The sequence below is a fragment of the Spodoptera frugiperda genome, chromosome 25 (assembly GCF_023101765.2).
Source record: "Spodoptera frugiperda isolate SF20-4 chromosome 25, AGI-APGP_CSIRO_Sfru_2.0, whole genome shotgun sequence".
NCBI lineage: Eukaryota > Metazoa > Arthropoda > Insecta > Lepidoptera > Noctuidae > Spodoptera > Spodoptera frugiperda.
The window spans coordinates 19,910,729-19,928,864 of record NC_064236.1 but is presented as its reverse complement, the minus strand read 5'-3'; the positions used below and the strand labels follow the sequence as shown (position 1 = coordinate 19,928,864).

The window sequence follows — 18,136 nt, the reverse complement described above, 5'->3', positions numbered from 1 at the left end:
AATTCAATTCGTACATTAAAGAAAAGCTAGGAAGAACAGTAGATGATTTATTATGAATGTAGCAATGTTAGATAAATATAAAGGCAGATTTGTTTTATTCAAAAGATGGAAGTATCGTAGCTTACAACTGTTAACCATAATCTTTCTTTTAGGATGATAGAAAGGGTTTTTGATCATCCTAACCTTACTTACTATAATTTTACACAATATCTCTTTATATAAAAATCAATTGCTGTTCGTGAGTCTCGCTAAAACTCGAGAACGGATGGATCGATTTGGCAAATTTTGGTCTTGATTTATTTATGGAAGTTTAGAGAGGGATTACAAGGTGAGAAAACATAATAGGCTACTTTCCTACTACTCAAATTCAATACTTTTTTCGAAACGTCAAAAACGATATTTTCCATGAACTTTGTATGAAATAGTGCGTTATGACGTCATACGTTTTTGACGTCAAATAGCAGACTTATTACTAGAAATTTAGCTAGAAAAAATCGAAAATTAAATAGTTCATCAAATTTATGAATGAGAGTGTGATTATTTTTTAATATTTTATTGTATTGAAAAGTTGTAATAATTTATTTTTGACCGAGGATAGTACCCAATTTGCCTAGTCAGCTAGTAAATAACGAAACAAAGCATATATCTTTGGGTACAAGGAAACATTCGCAAAGAAACTTAAGACAATAACAGTGACAACTAGTGACAAGACGACAATAAACACAGTTTTTTACACCGCAATTCGTTACGTCTACCTTTCAAAAACCCGAACTCTATTCACGGTGCATTCTTTGAGTAGAAATCAGCGAGAGTTGCATAATGGACCTTATTAGAAAAGGTACAGGGTACAATCTTTCACGGAACTAGCACGGCTTCCGACCGTTTGTCTGATTGTGCCTTTTATACTTGAGTTTCCTGCGGTGAACGGAGTCAGATAGATGGCTGTGTTGTTAAAACTGTAACTGTGCAGATATTATTATGATTTTTTTTTTCTCTTATTTTGTAACATCTACATAATATAGGTATTGTTTATCTTAGTCCAGTCATTTGGTAGATAAAAAGGGGGTTACCTGGAATGTTTTCCGGGAGTTTTGAAAATTGGTGAATTTATAGATTTGGGTATGCTCTTTTCGAATTTCAACTTTGCCACCTCGTACAACCGCCGCTCGCGCCGCCATATTGAAAAAATGGCGCCTAAAAACGGTTTTTTATTAATATCTCCGTTCCGACGCATTTTACGAAAAAATATTTATCTACAAAATTAAACTAGAAAAAATTTCCTACAATTTATGTATTGATAACTTTTTCATAAAATCAATAGTTTTTGGCGTACGAGCGCCGCAAAGTATTATTAGTCCAGTCAAATTAGGATTTCACCTCGGAATTTGAGATACCCAGCTGTAATTTTGTATATACTTGTATATTGACTGCCTGAAACTTGTCTTAAAACCTACATATGGTAGGGTGTAAGCAACTATTAAATTTTAAGGTCCAAAGGTAACAAAAAACGTTTTTTGCGCGTTTTTGGAAATATCTCATTTCCTATGGGTTTTTGGTATTTGCATTTAATACCAATATTGTAGAATACAAAATTCTCTACAACTTTTGTCTAAACTTTTTTTTATACGGTGCACCGTTTCCGAGATAGAGGGGGGAGAGCGCGCGGTCACTGCACCTCTTCAAAAAATTTTTTTTCGTCTAACCTATCCGTGATGGTTGTCTATGGATAGGCCATTAAAAATACGTCATGGTTCCTAAAACCATTTTTCGTCAAAATCAATTGTTTGAAAGATAGACACTTCCAAAGTGGAAAAATGAGGTCTATCGAATGTGTCCTGCCCTCTAACTTTTAAAATAAGTGAGTAAGAAAACTAAAAAAAATATATGCTGTAGATTTTAATGGAAACTTTCAAAGAAAATTGGTTTGAACGAGATATCACAATTAGTTTTTAAGAATTGATACATTTAAAAAAAAACATTGTTTGTACAGGTGGTGGTGCAGATGAATAATACTTTGCGGCGCTCGTACGCCAAAAACTATTGATTTTATGAAAAAGTTATCAATACATAAATTGTAGGAAATTTTTTCTACTTTAATTTTGTAGATAAATATTTTTTCGTAAAATGCGTCGGAACAGAGATATTAATAAAAAACCGTTTACAAACAATGTGTGTTGTACAAACAGGTTAGTTTCGGTAGGTTCCTGTTTCTGATGTTATATGTGTTATGTTATATGTTCCACCGTGTCCTCCGGGCGGTCTTCGCAGTGATGACACCCGGGCGTTTCCTCCCGCCCAATCAAAAACAGGTTCCTACCGAAACTCCTGTGTCCGGTAAGCACCTGCGTCAGGCGGTAGGTGAGGACGCCATGGCGCCTCTCTAGCCACTCCTCAAACAGGGGACTTACCTCTGCAATGACAGCGAGCCCAGCCCTCGGTTGCGACAGTCGTTGCTACACAACACACATTTTTTGTACACGTGGTGGTGCAGATAAATAATACTTTGCGGCGCTCGTACGCCAAAAACTATTGATTTTATGAAAAAGTTATCAATACATAAATTGTAGGAAATATTTTCTAGTTTAATTTTGTAGATAAATATTTTTTCGTAAAATGCGTCGGAACGGAGATATTAATAAAAAACCGTTTTTAGGCGCCATTTTTTCAATATGGCGGCGCGAGCGGCGGTTGTACGAGGTGGCAAAGTTGAAATTCGAAAAGAGCATACCCAAATCTATAAATTCACCAATTTTCAAAACTCCCGGAAAACTTTCCAGGTAAAACTACCAAATGACTGGACTATCTCTGACAGCTTGATAAAATGTCTTGTATATTTTGACACTTCATTCATGCCATAAGTTTCAAGTTCTACGAAACAATTTAAATAAGTTCAAATAGTCCGTAATTAGTATTTTGATCTAAGATCTTGCATTTATAGAGCATTTTCTCACGCTTTGGGCGAGGTGAGAGGGAGTGTCGATAGTCTTAATGACAAAAACCACTCCGTTCCTGCTCCTGCTTTAAGCCGGCGACCCATTTAACCTGCTTTGTAGTCCGCGACTATCCAGATCAGCCATCAGCCCTACTGGGTGCCATGATCCCATCTGTTATGGACTATCACTTTGAGGTACGCGTCTAACGCACGGATACGTGCAGTAAGCATGGGTAAACGCGCGGTACGCATGGAAAGCCTAGGAACCTTGGACGTCGTTCTAGAGCACATAATTCGTCTCAGGCATGTTAATTTGCAGTCTTAAAACTTAGTTGTGCGTTAACTAATATTTTAAATAAATATTTTACTAATATTAATGTTGTGTAGACGGTAACTCATTCCGTTAACCAAATATTTTTACTATAAAAATAAGACAGAACTAAACTACAAGTTAGAAAAAGGCATAATAGTCAGATTTTTAGAACCCATTCTAGGTAAAAGTATATGTCCCGTGGGGTAGCTCAGCTCAGTGAGAGCAGCTCAAGGACAAAGTTAGCTTTGTATTATAAAGCCTGGATTTATCTAGACTATGTTTACTCCATTTTAAATTTTTAATGGAAACAAGATCTTTGTGTGTTGTTTTACTGTAGCATGTAACATTGCCAACCGTTCAGGATTATAGATGGTTTTGTGAGCAGAAAATTTTATACAATATGTTATACGAGCACGTATACATATGTATATACGTATTGTATCGACATGTTTTAAAGATCTTAATAGTTTAACAAACCATACAGTAAGAAGAAATATGTTAATAATTGTATTCAAGCAATAGTATAGGTATATACCTATGTATGGTTCAAGAACGAATCAAAGAAAAGGTTTTTGATCGATAAAAAATCTTTCCGTAGATAAAATAGTTTAAGTTGGTGAATAAATTTCTTTACGTTTTCCTTCGGGTGGTCTCCACAGCAATTTCACGAGCGATCTTTTCATAATTTTCTATTTTCTGTTCATGCTTAAATTGCCCAGTCTCAGGTAGCGTCCATATTGTGCTTTTGTATTTAAAAAATATAACAAATTGCTTGACATTTTTCTCGGCGCGCCCCGAGACATTTTCGTTTCGTGAGAAAATTTATTTTGTGAAACTTTGTGTTCAGACTGCAGGTTCACTTGCGTTTATAAATATTTAGTCCATCATTTACAGAAAGAACTTAACATCTTTATTACTTGATTAACTTGTAGTCTGTACTTTCATAATAAACACACTCGAAAATTCTAAATACTGTTTTAAAAATAGTAAGTTTTCCGTAACAATAACTACAGCAACAACTAAGTGCTCCATACACGAGGCAATAGATTTTTATTTAAATAGAAATTTGTTCGTGCAAAAGCGGCCTCGGAACGCGATCCCGGACGTACGGAGTTTAATCTCAGCCGCGAATTTGAACACACCACACAAACATGACTATATCCGTTTTGAAATAGTTTCCCGAAGTCGAATCCAATTGGGTGTTTTCGTTCATCGCTACTGAGTTTAGTAGAGGTTTAAGCAAATAACCAAACTGTGCAATATGCATTGTAATCTTTGTGCAAATGTAGTGTTACGAGTATGCAAATTACAAAGGGTAGACAATATACTAAATAAATATATATCGCACTTTACAACTTGATATTCTTGTGTATTCTTTTATGAGGACGTAGTAATGTACAGGTAATTTATTACTACAAATACTGAAAATTATTATATAATTTATTTACTTATTTTAAACCTTTTGTACATAAAATATACAATGACCGACGTAGTTGTGAACACAGAGATGAGATTCGTTACTAACACTGAGTATTTCCAATTTAGTCTACCTTAGTTCGAAAGCAGCGTATAAAATCAAATGAACATAGTGCCTCGTGGATACATAATAAGTGCACTCTGCCAGCATCCATTAGTAACAAAGTGAAGTTTCTGAGCCCCAGCCAGTCATCCAGCTAAGTATTATAATTATTCATTATCATTTTACTAGTTACTCGAGCGACTCGCTTCTCTACCTACTAAATGACATAAAATATTAATTCCGCCTTAAAAGTTGACGGCAAAGGGAAATTCATCAAAAACTTTTCAAGCTAATTAATGAGGAAATAGTGAATAAAGATTTTAAGGCCTTAAAACACACAATTTTGTGGGTGAATTATTTAAATTGCCATTACATGGTAGAATTTTCGTGCTCATAGAAGGCAATTTTGATACATATTTTATTAGGAAAAGAAACTGTTACGAGATTGGCTATCTCTTAAATAGTCTGGTAAGTATAGATATAATATATTGGTTAGATGCTATCGAATGCTTACGATTTACACTACTTTTTATGTATAGGTACGTATTTTGTTATACCTGAATGTTTTATATTGAACCATTATAACTACGTAATGTACTTATTTAAAAAAATCGACTTACATAGTCCAAGAACTAATTACCTTAAATCTTAATTTAACAACATCAGCAATGCTACCGGGAACGTAACAACGAACTGCTATAAAACCTCCATCCACTGCGATCACGAAATAATTTCACAGGAAAAGTTTTCAGCTTTCAGTTTACTACGTCAGCCGACCTGTATAATCAAGTGGCTAAGTTTGCAACAATTCAGCTATTTCTTATTAACAATTAATTAAAACTAGCTCTATCTAAGTTGGGAAGTGTGTCCCATGGGGGCGGCGGGTGATTTATGTTGCACGGCCGCGAGATCGAGTGGCTTTATGAACACAATCGCCTTCGCCACAAAACTTCTTTCTTTTATGACGGAAACATTTATTATTAAAACTTTTTATCTTCTTGTTTAAGCTTCACTGATTAATTTACTTGCTTCAACATGATCGACGTTGGGGGCAGTTCTGGTTTATAATACTTTGAAACGTTTAAACATTGATTGATTGGTTTCGTTTACGTTTTTTATTTAATGGACTTTTTGTTTGGTTGCTCTTACATAAAACGCCCATTAAGTTTCATTTTTATTAACTTTTTAAGGTGCTAAACAATAATGTAGTTTTTTTTACCGGGATAATCACCGTACTCAGTGTCATTTAGTGGTTACTTAACCCATTCCTTAGCAATTGTTTTCCATACAAAATCGTTACTAAGGAATAGTTTATGTAATCATTAAACCCACCCAAAACATAAATGTGAAAGGCTGCCAAGTTCGATAATATTGGAATGCTTCGCCTATAAAAGAAGTGAGATCTAAATAAGTACCAAGTTCCATACACAGACCTCAGTTAAAAATGATATAACAAGTTGGCAAGTTTTCACACACTTCGTTATAAACCTACTAAACGCAATGAGTCAAGTATATAATTTTCTATTAAAACTTGCCAAGTTATATCATTTTTAACTGAGGTCTGTGTATGGAACTTGGTACTTATTTAGATCTCACTTCTTTTATAGGCGAAGCATTCCAATATTATCGAACTTGGCAGCCTTTCACATTTATGTTTTGGGTGGGATTTCATTTATTTTTGTAAGGTTTATTTTCTTTTTTTCTTATTTTACTTTACTATGACTAAATACAAACCTTCGTAACGAATTTTAGGTCGGTACGACCATTGGAAGATATAGATATTTTTTTCGTTTTACTTCCTTAGGGGTATGAATTTACACCTTCATTATTTTTAAAACCGACTCACACTTGGCCATTTTCAGATTTTTTCCTTTACCTTGACCTAAAGACCTACCTCCATGCCAAATTTCAAGTCAATACGACCATTGGAAGTGGTCTAGGTTTTTGATGAGTGAGTGAGTGAGTGAGTGAGTCAGTCAGTCAGTGAGTGTATAGTAAAAATAGCGATTTTCTGACGTCAATATCTCAAGACCTACAATAGGTACATTTATGAAATTTTGTATTTTAGATAAGTAAGTAGATCTCGACAGATACTAAAAATTTCATATGCGTAGATAAAATAGATTTTGAGTTATAGGTGGGTCGAACTTGGCCCGAAATGGTTCGTGTAATATAACCCACGGCCGGTGTGTCGGTTTTTTGCTCGAACTTGGCGGACACACTGCCGTGTGTCTAGATGACTCTGATTACGGCGGTCAGTCTGCGTTTGGCCACCAACCCGCTTACTGAAGTATGTAGTGAAGATAACAGCTTAAGTCTTCACTTGAAATTAAACAATGAATTTCCAAAAAGGCTACGCTTATTATAATAGGATTACATCACAGAAAGGTCTACAATCTATACCTCTAGATATGACCAACCCACAAAAGTTTACACATTCCTATTACACACCAATAAAACCTAACACACTGCCTCTAAAATTAAACTACAATGATCCGAATGCTATACAAATATAGGTAGATACACATTCCCGAAGTGGTGGGTTTAACCACAAAACTAAAGTTAACAGAGCTCTCGAGTTTTGTAACTATGATTTATCGGTACCACCGAACAGGTGCTGGTGTCTGCGCGCCACATACTTTCCGAATTTAACGTGTGATGAGTGATTTGTATTGTGTAAAGGTATTATTAGCTATTATATGCTTGGTGACTCTCGAAATGGGAGGTTCAAGCTTTATAATCACAAGACAAGGCGTTCAATGCTGAACACAAGCCTTCCATTAATGATCAATGAGGCTTAGCTACAGTTCCAGTAATACTTAGTTAAAGAGTGTGAGATTACTAGCTATCAAAACAGTTCTAATAACTAGTTTTAGATAATCTATAAGTTTATATTGATTGTTCCAGTTTCCAGATCAATTAAAATTTTATTATATAGGTACTTAGCTTCATTTCATTCCACTAATACAGTTTCTCAAGTAATTTTACACGATCTCTGTAGAAGCTCACACACACCCCACTTCATTATCGCTGTAATTACTTCGAGTAAAGGCAGCTAATTAATTTTCCCTTTGAAGCCTAATAGGAAAGTAAAGTCTCGATACTTCGGAACATCAGATATTTGTTTAAGAGTTTATTTCCACCTTTTCACAAAGTTAGATTGAGTTGTGACACTCCAGCTACATTACACCGGCATGGCGATTATAGAGGACTTTGCAACATCGATCTTTGATTGATCCACAAATAACTGCAAAGCAAATATTTGCGTATATAACAGCAGTAAGAAATCATAATCCGAAAAGTCTAGCCTATTGAAAAGTAAAGTAATCTGGTTCATCCGGATATCGGAGCTCTCGTTTTTATTGTATTTTATTATCGTGATACCCGGCCTCCGGGCGACTCCGGGCGACTCCTGGCGTGCCCGAGGCCGCTATTTATGTCACGCCACTTGCGGTGAATCTCGTAAACATTGCTTTTTACATTAATTTATAAGACAGGCTCGTGAACAAGTGTTAGGACTTTTATTACTTCGTTGGAAAATACGACCGCTATGAAACCTCTTGAAGTGTCAATCGCTTCCCGGGTCCCGTATCCGCAGTTTCAGCGAATTTAGAAGGGATCAGCAAAATATTTATTGACTTAACAAAAGGGAAAGAGAATGAAAACAATCGGAATTGAATAAATAACGCCTCGGCCCGATTTTATTTACGTTTGGGAGCCGGAGTTTAGAGCAACGCTTCTGTAAAGGGCTGTTAAATTGGATATTGTATTGTTTTGTATTGCACGCCTCGGGTTGCGTTCTGGGGCTCATTAAACATGGCTACCGCGTACTCGGAACGCATCGCATATTATTCTTCTTTGAATAATGAACAGTATTAATGAAATTGATAGCTTCGCTCTCTTCGCTCATGTACAAATGTCAATAATGGTCGTCATTATGATACGCTCGCGCTGCCATGTTTACGTCACGAGGCTTCCAGAAAATTAGTTTGACAAGCGTTTGAAACGAAGTACTGAAATGGTTAAAATATTATTTCTATATAACTGTATTCTCCATCCACGTACTGGTGAATAAAATAAAAATAATAAAAAAAAGTAGCAATAGGTATAGTTTTGAATGATTTAAACGTCGCTTTTCACTCGGCACTAGAGCGTAATATTGAGCGTAATATTTCGAATTCTGTACATTCAAAGCGACACAATTTATCAAAAAGCGAGGTTCGCAGCGCTGAGTCAAAAGGCAGCCATCGGTAAATATTCACAAATAAATTGACAAGAGTAAATTGAAAATGAACTGAATCGAAGCGATTTGTGTAAACATTTCCGTTAAGATATGCGACGATGACAAATATTACGTGATGCTGTGACATTCAAGGAGATTACCTTGTTATGTTCCTGTGCGTATTGGACCGTGTTCTATGGAGACCAGGATTTGATTTGAACGAAGAAAAATTATGTTGACATTCAGTCAAACATAAAATTTGTTTGCAATGAAAAAATATTTTTTTTTAATACTCACATTACTTACGTAGTTTGTTCCATAAGATAACTTATTAGCGCGGTCATAGATTGTACTATACATTCATTCATATTCATATACATTTATTTGTTTGCTTTATCATCTAACACCGTTGTGAGTATGACACCCCTACACTTACTTTTCTAAAACTGGAGTGATATTTTATCAAGCGAAACTGAACTTTATGAAAGTATGTTAAACAGTAATTTGATAAGTCAAACACGGGCCAATGTATACACATATTACACATACATACGCATAATATGAAGCGCGAGGAAATATTTGAAACAATGAAGTCGTTTAGCTCAGCAATTAGCGATTAAGAATACCCCTACCACGACTCGTAATTAATTGGACGGATTCTCACTCAAATAATTGCGAAGTCTAATTATTTTGGGGACTGTTCACTTTAGAAAGTGAATCGTGTTTCCTTAATTTAACTATTTTGTGTACGTTGGTGAGAAAAAAAATTCACACTTCCGATAGAATAGTGACTTTTATGGTATGTTGGTATTTATTTTGCTAGTAATGTAAGTTGTTGATTGCGCGTTAGGTACATTTATAAATCTCATTTTTTAGATTGTACCTTACATTGTAAAGACTCGCCTAATAGATACTACATTTTTAAATCACTGCAAAGGTACAGTGAATAGAACGGCGTGCAATCTTCAGCTTATTATTTATTTCACTATAGACAGAATTGTATACATCTATACTAAATAAATAAAATTGCGGTGTCTGTTTGTTGTTTGTAATATTGAATTAACCGCTTTTTACTACAGTCATATAAATCTACAATACGATACATACACCTAAATAATATTTTTGTCAATTTTTGTCTCTCTGTCTGTTTGTTCTCGCTAATCTCTGGCATGACCAATTTTGACGGAATTTTTTTGGCAGTTAGCTGACGTACTAAGGAGTAGGTAACCAAGGCTATTTTTATTTTAGAAAAATTCTAAGCGCGTCCGCTTAGAATTTGAAAGTGGCGGATAATAGCTTGTTTTTAAATAAAACTTAAAAGAAATAAAAACATGTATACATTTCGCTTTTACTTTTCGTTGAAACGCAGCTCAACATCAGGTTCAGCGGAAACTAAGTGAAACAAGTCGATTTTCAATCAGGATCCTCTTCAAAGTAACATCTACAATGAAAGAATTTGCTTAGGAGCTTACCTTTGAGCTGAAACTAGCAGCAAAGCCCACAAAGGCTGCGTTTCATGATTACCTACTTTCTCATTAAAATAGCTGCAAGGTGCACTGATTTTAATGAACTTTCTTATACGTCAATGGAAGGCTTGACTTAGTTTGTTGTTATTAGTTAGCTTTTTACCCGTGACTTCAGGCTTGATTAATTTCTTTAGAACATTCTTGTAATACTTTATACTTTGTGAGGATTTTCATTTCCTAATTTATCATCAACCATAGTTAGGAAGTTTTATAAATAACCATTGGTATGTTCACGATCTTGTGTATTTTAACTATATAAACATGAAAAAATAGGTTCTTTAAAATACAAAAACACACATAAGTACCACGCTGGTAAAGCTACATAGGTATTCATACTTTGGTTATATTCATGAAATGAAATTATTTAGCAAGTAGGCTACAAAAGAGTACTTCTACATGTCTAAATTATTCAAAAAAAAATCTAGATTAGCTCGGCATTTCTTGACGGCGGCATGTCCTTCAATAGTCAACTCTTTTTTTTTGAGGGGGGAAAATCATCCAATTACTTCTCTCACCTTGGGTGAGGCGAGAGGGAGTGTCAGACTCTTACTGACTAAAAACCACCCCGTTCCTTCTCCTGCTTTTCGAGTCGGAGCCCCGGTAAACCCGCTAGGTAGTCCGCAGCTCCGGATCAGGCATCAGCCCTACTGGGCCCCATCTGTGGTGTTCTGATGGCTCTTTGAGGCGAGCGCGGAACGCGACGCGCCGCACGCACGGGTCTGGTTCTGTTCGGGCGGCGAGCTACCCTTGCTCACCGTCCGCAGGCCCGCACTTACGGTGGCCGGAGATCGTCCCGCGATCCCCGACGCCCGGAGTGTCTCTCGCGACGGTTGGGGCGTGAGGAGGTTTGTTCTCTCACGCGCCCCGCCTCCTCCTTAGCTAGCATGACTGCTTCGCAGAAAGAGGAGACGGCATCCCAGTCCCTCTCGCTCCGCACCATGGCCTGAACCAGTGCCGGGCGCGAGAGGTCGCCGTCGCCGACCACATCCCTGAGGACTTGGCGGTGCTCAGCCCGAGCAGGGCACACAGCCACCGTATGTTCTACCGTGTCCTCCGGGCGGTCCTCGGCAAGGAGGCGGTAATCCGGCAAGGAGGGTCGCCGCCTCCCCGGAGATCGTGCGATATCCACGGATCACCCGGATAGCCATGACCCTCTGAGATGTGAGCAGCGCCCGAGCTGGCCGCCGCATCAGGTTGGGCGCCCACACAGGGGCGCCGTAGAGGGCCATGGATCGCACGATCCCCGCGTACAACCTCCGGCAGGAGGCATTTGGCCCCCCGAGGTTTGGCAGGAGCCGCTTAAGCGCAGCTCCCGTCCGTTCCAACTTAGGAGCCAAACGTCGGAAGTGTAATAGTCAACTCTAGACCAAGAGGGTCTTTATTGTAACGTAGTTACAGTTCAACTTACATATGTATGTTGTTACTTCAATGACAAGCCGATGGTGTCCATTTGTTGCATGCCAAGATTACTTTATGTGTTTGGAACTCCGCCAGCAACGAAAGTAGAACTAAAATCTTCGCACTCGAAACTTTGGTCATTATATCAAAAACAAAAAGATACATTGCAGACAGTCGGAACATAAAGAACGGATATCCATTCTTGACTAACAATTTGTGACCTAGTAAGTATAGTTTACCAATTTTTTAAATCATACAACGTTCTCATCTTCCTTTTTCAGTCATCTTGAGTTTACATCGTATATACTGACCTCACAAGATAGACTATAGCATTGTTCGAAATCTTTATCAGTAGTAGCACGGAGTCTGGAAAGGTGCCCTGTATATGGCAATAGGCTCACCACCTATTACATGAACTTATAACACAAATGGTGAAAATTAGGTGTACATTGTACAGCGGCATTACGTACCTCTTCGGGGATAAAAGGCGTGACGTAGTTGGTAAAAAATCTACTATCATCAAGTCACTTGCCTAGCGTGGTGAATATGGTAAACTCAATTTACTGTTCTAAAGCTTTGGGGATTAAAGGGCGCGATATTCTCACTTTATCAAATTAAACAGTTTCAGAACAAAAAGTAAGGGTTTTCAATTACCGTACGCCTGTAGGTTCGTTAGGGCATATACGAATTCAATTTTTGAACTCCATACTCACTACACAATGTTCAAACGATTTATGATAGTTCCAACTCCGTATTAGCTCACGCTGTTGTTTGGCCAAACAATATTTGTTGCCTTCGTTCGGGAAATAACTAAATTTGTACCTACCGTCCATTTATTTTAACTTTCACACGTTTTTCAATGGAGTTTACAGACAGACGGATATTTCGTTTGTATTTTATTGTTTGTTGATTAATGTATATGTGGTTGCTATTTTTGCAGTTATTGTTTAGGTACGTTGTTTTAAACACAATGTTCCGAAAGCTTAGTTTGGATTAGCAGTGGCGAATTGGCAACTTTTATCTAAAGAGACAACGTTATTAAACTTGTACTATGGTTCTTTTTTTCTTGATGACGACCGGACACCTTCAAGGTGCCTAGCTTTTTGGGGAGAAAGACTAGGGAGTGTGGCATTTTTACCTCACTAAAACCACCCCCGGTGGCCACCTTCAGCATCGATAAGGGGTACCAGGTCCTCTAACTAGACCTGCTCCGGAGCCCCTAAGGTGCAACGCCTGTACTATGGTTCCTACATTATTTGTAGTAGCAAAAACAAAAAAATACATACAGCAAAAATCAGGACAATATCTATCCACCACCAGTTACAATTGTAAGCAGTATCCAGTCGCCAGCAGTGGCGGATAGTGGCGGATAGTGGTGAGCAGTGGCTACATGTAATAGCTGGATGTGGCCACAGATAGCAGCAACAAGAAAACCGCTACTAATGGCGCAGTTTGCGGCTGCTTTAAGTTCCGGCGTTAATTTTATTACATTTTACACCACTTAAACATCGCACTGGCTTGTGGTGGCCTGGGTGCTTCTCTTGCGGGTTTGAAACTTGGCATGTATCAATGTGACTTTTGAGTTATACGTGGGTAGGTACTTTCTAAGACTATTTAAAAATTCCGAAAACTGGGCTTCTAGATGATAACTATGAGTTTGAAATTGCAGAACTATCTTGAACAAGCGTGACGATTCATACTTATAACTTCTTCGTGTAAGAAGAGGCTTTTCTACAGCAGTTGGCAAGTTAATGTGATTTTGTTTATCGATTTTAATCATATTTCTCGTTAACAAGTAAACACATACTACGTACGTATGGAGGTAAAATAACGATTTTTCTTCTATTCGTGGTGACATTACAAAAATGTGTTGATAACACAAGACAATATTGTACGCAACAAAGCTTGCCAACCGCCACTACACTAGCCGTGCAACCAAGATTGAAAAATAAAAAGAAATAGGCTCCTGTTACATGAAACTCGTGACATAACTGAAAGTGTGTACACGCAGTACAAACAGAGTACACAAAAATGTGCATTGTGTATCTTAAATAGAGTTTAATTTCACAAAATGTAGATATCTTTACATATACATATTTACCTTTTTTTTTTAAGGGGGAAAATCATCCATTGACTTCTCCCGCCTTGGGTGAGGCGGGAAGGAGTGTCAGACTCTTACTTACCAAAAACCACCCCGTTCCTTCTCCTGCTTTGAGCCAGAGCCCCGGTAATCTGTTACGTATACATATTTACTTTGGTTCCAAAAACTAACTATATCATCACATGTTGCTCAAATACTTGATATGTGAGAGAGTATGGTACGGTAACTAAGCAAATATGGTGTACTACGCGACTATGAACGCGCTTTTTTTTCAGTCCCACCGTAGATTATGGTCGAGTGAATCCGTATGAAGTTTTCTATCGAACTGGTTGATAGGCGCACTACCAAAAATATGAATAAACTGCTAGGATCGCTTTGCTTGGCAAATATTCGCTCCGTCCGTCAATTTTGGTTGTATTTATTTGATATTTAGCTTTTTATGTGATACAGGTTTTTCTATTGGTGTTTTAACTACGCGATCCTTATTTTTGAACTAGACTCTAAGTAGTTGCAGGTGTGAATTTTGTAATGCTGAATTTGGGACGAATGAGATATAAGAGATAGGAAGTATAAAGATTTTTTTCTATGTGATAGGTAACACGTAAATAATTAGATATCTTTTTCATGTTATGCCTATACGATACTTACTATTGCAATAACGACATATTGACATGTATTAAAAAAATTAGTGTTAACATGAAAATATTATGACGGATTAGTTATAGGTAGCAGTAGTACGATAATGATACTCATGTCTACTCTCGCCTCGTGTACAAACACGAGGTTTGAGCACTTGTACACCAACCACTTGTTTAGCAAGCCAGTGTAATGTGCGGCTTTCTCGTCACCACTTTATTAGCTCACTAAATTACACTCTAAACCTACGTTATGCGATTCAATCCTATTTCACAGCACATTGATTGATGCTAAACCTACTGCTACCTAAAATGTTACTTTACCACCAAGTTTATAAGGTCAACTTTACCCTAAATCTGTTAGTTCTATCAACGCTCATTCTAGAATGCACTCTACTGTTGAGGTTATAAAGTCAAATTCTAGGTAGCAGATGAATGAAAAGGAAGGTGACAAGAGAAATTAATGATTTAGGCGCAAGCCTTCAGTAATTGTGTGAAAATTTGTGCGTCGCCAAATGGAGAAGTAGACGTGGTACGTACGTCTTGGTGATTGAGAAAATAGTTTACTTTTTATTTCAGTTTTTTTTTGTGTGCAAAAATTCTCGATAATCGTTAAAAGTCACAGTCTATCAGTGTCCTTATACAGTGGTCTGTCTAACTGGACTACCCCACTACGCAGAAGATATTATAGTGCACAAGTGTGTGCGCACTCACTCACTCCCTCTCCCTCTAAAACCCGATGGGACCGCAGTCTGACACTTTACGTGCTTTTCGAGGCACGAGGGTGAAACACTGCCGAATTTTCTGATTCCGGAATGGTCATCTAACTCAGAAGATGCCATTATCACATTTTAGCCGGCGCGAGAATTGAACCCCCGACACGTTGCACATATCACTGTGATGTTATATGTACAACGGATATAGCACTATTAACCTACAAACCAGTTTCATGACTCTTTGTAGCAAAATTACAAAGAGTCTGACGCTTTCTATAGTATGTAACTCATTTGTGACTTATTGCCAATGCGCATTGAAATCCTACACTAGGTATTTAGCTTTAGTTTTCGGCGAACAGTATCCATTGACTCCCGCAGCACTAAATGAGTGTGTCGCCGACCTTTATGGGGGTAGAGGTATTAGGGTAGATGTATTAGGTAACATAAATCACATCTCATTAATTTCAATAGTTTCTAAATCCCATTATCTATTGGGTGTCATTTTATCTATGAGGAACGTTCTTATATAATCCTTAAGGAATAACAAATGTGACGTATACAATATAGCAAATTCAATTATACTATTTAAAGCTATTTATCACGAATTAACAAAGGGCTTGTCGTCGTTCGGAGATGTGCCTGAATAATAAATACCCTGGCCACCGCAATCAGATTGCCAAGGATGATTTAATTGGGACAATAAAATATACAACGATTGATCTCATTTTCAACCATCGTATTTAATTTTAATAATTAATGAATATTTTGTGATACAATGTTCTGTTATAAATCAATAACGTTGGTAATAAATCAGATTGCACTATATCACACTAATATTATAAATGTGAAAGTTTGTTTGTTTTCATGTTTGGATATTTGTCCAAACATGAAAACCAATTACAATAACCAATTACACTGAAACTACTGAACGGTTTTTGATGAAATTATGAATACAGACAGGGTATAAAAAGACTTGTACGATGGGCTACAGGCTTTTTATTTCACAGGGACGGGGGTGAAGTGGCTGGCAGAAGCTAACAGTATCACATAAGATATTTTTCATCTTATGCTTTTACTTGAGATGTTCCCAAACTTATTGGAAATTGTGGAAAAAACTATATTGTCGACACACAGATAGAATTAAGTCGTGAATAATGCAGTTTTTGATAAAAATTGTGAAGCCATTCAATGGTTCTGGAACTTTGTATAGAATGTATTAAGTATTAATATTGAGATGACATGATTTACCTACCAAAGGCTTGACGATATAAACACATTCTTGTAAACTCAATATAATTTTTATTGTCCTACAATATACAACCTAGTAGAAAATCAGTAAGCACTGTAAATAAATTGTAGTTCCTATAAAAGTATCATAAAAACAAATATAAATCTAGGAAACAATGTAACTATAAATTGATTGTACACTTTCAGATGTGGAACTTATATTGTAAAATGGTCAAGATCATTGTAGTGCTGAGCATTTTACATGTTTTCGGAAAAATTGGTGGCATATTCATCACTAACACTTTGATGACAAAACATAGGATCTTCAGAAACTTATCACGATCAGCTCTCAGAGATAAAGCGAAGGAGGGCGGGAGACGATATTACGCCAGTTTTGAGGATTATCCATATGTGGTGATAGGGTATGGAAGGCACCAGTGGCACGGCCGGCTGTTCACGGCCTCAGTACTATCCAAGGAGTGGGTGCTCACTTGCGCACACTGCTCGGAGTACATTCGGGGCCCGCGGATCTGGTACGCGGGGTTCGACAAACCGCTCACTGATACCTCACCCAGCGTCAAAGTACTCGACATCTTCTTGCACCCAAACTATTACGCATATCTAGAGATAGAAAACAAATGGACCATGGATAATGACATCAGTTTACTGCGCATAGAACCTTTAAACGAACATGTTTTCGGAGTGCTGTGTTCTGTGGATTACACATCATTGTTGGGTCTACACGTGACGTATGTGGCTTCTGGTATCACCGCGAATTCGGAGGAACAAGTGAAGAACTTACTGGACGTGGCTGATGCTGCAATTGTTAATTGCAATGACAAGTTCCGAGGGTTCAATAGACATTTGATCTGTGCTACTCCGAAATGTAAGGAAAGAACCACAACCGCGGATGCTGGTGACTCCGGTAGCCCATTGTTCTTCGATGGTAAAATAGTTGGAGTATTGAGTTACTTTTACTATAACGAGTATCTTGTACGGAATGCTTACACTCCCATTAGCCCCTATATAGATTGGATATCGTATACAATACGAAATAATTCAAAAGTTATTGACGATAATTTACGAAATAATCCAGAAGAATATGACGAAACTTGAAACTAATTGTGATTTAAGTTTACTATTTTAATGTGCTATAATTACTATAATGGACAAGCAGGCGACGTTCTCAATAATTAAAATTGATACCGTAAATATAATTATAGCATATTGAATACTAGGTTTGAACAAATTTCATAATATTATATTTTAGACCTATTTAGTACTTTACAGATACAATTTTTGTAATAAAAACCTTTGAAAACATTCTTTTTATTTAAACGTATTAGGTTTACTGGTATAATATTATGTGCTAGATCGGATCTACAATAGAAAACCAGATAAAAAAAATATCACACCAAAATAAAGCTTTACGAATCTCAGTGAACGTGAGCATCAGACTAACGCGGTATAATACAAGCTTAGAGTTAAAAAATCTCAATTAAAAACAGCGGCGCGACCACGCTTTGTTCACAAATGGCCTGGTTATG

At 37.1% G+C, this 18,136-nt stretch overlaps 2 protein-coding genes across 2 annotated transcripts in view; one reads left to right on the top strand and one right to left on the bottom strand.

Annotated features, from left to right (window-relative positions):
• LOC118268421 (dipeptidase 1) overlaps positions 1-18,136 on the bottom strand; it is a 161,924-nt gene that overhangs the window by 119,109 nt on the left and 24,679 nt on the right. The gene's annotated exons all lie outside the window — the stretch shown is intronic.
• LOC118268485 (anionic trypsin-like) lies at positions 16,767-17,871 on the top strand. The gene has a single exon (XM_035583007.2). It carries the CDS (start codon positions 16,797-16,799, stop codon positions 17,703-17,705), a length of 909 nt encoding a protein of 302 aa, XP_035438900.2. The 5' UTR covers positions 16,767-16,796; the 3' UTR covers positions 17,706-17,871.

Bases quoted from the DNA above. Each gene is read 5' to 3' on its own strand.
- LOC118268485 (XM_035583007.2), top strand. From the start codon at position 16,797: ATGTGGAACTTATATTGTAAAATGGTCAAGATCATTGTAGTGCTGAGC.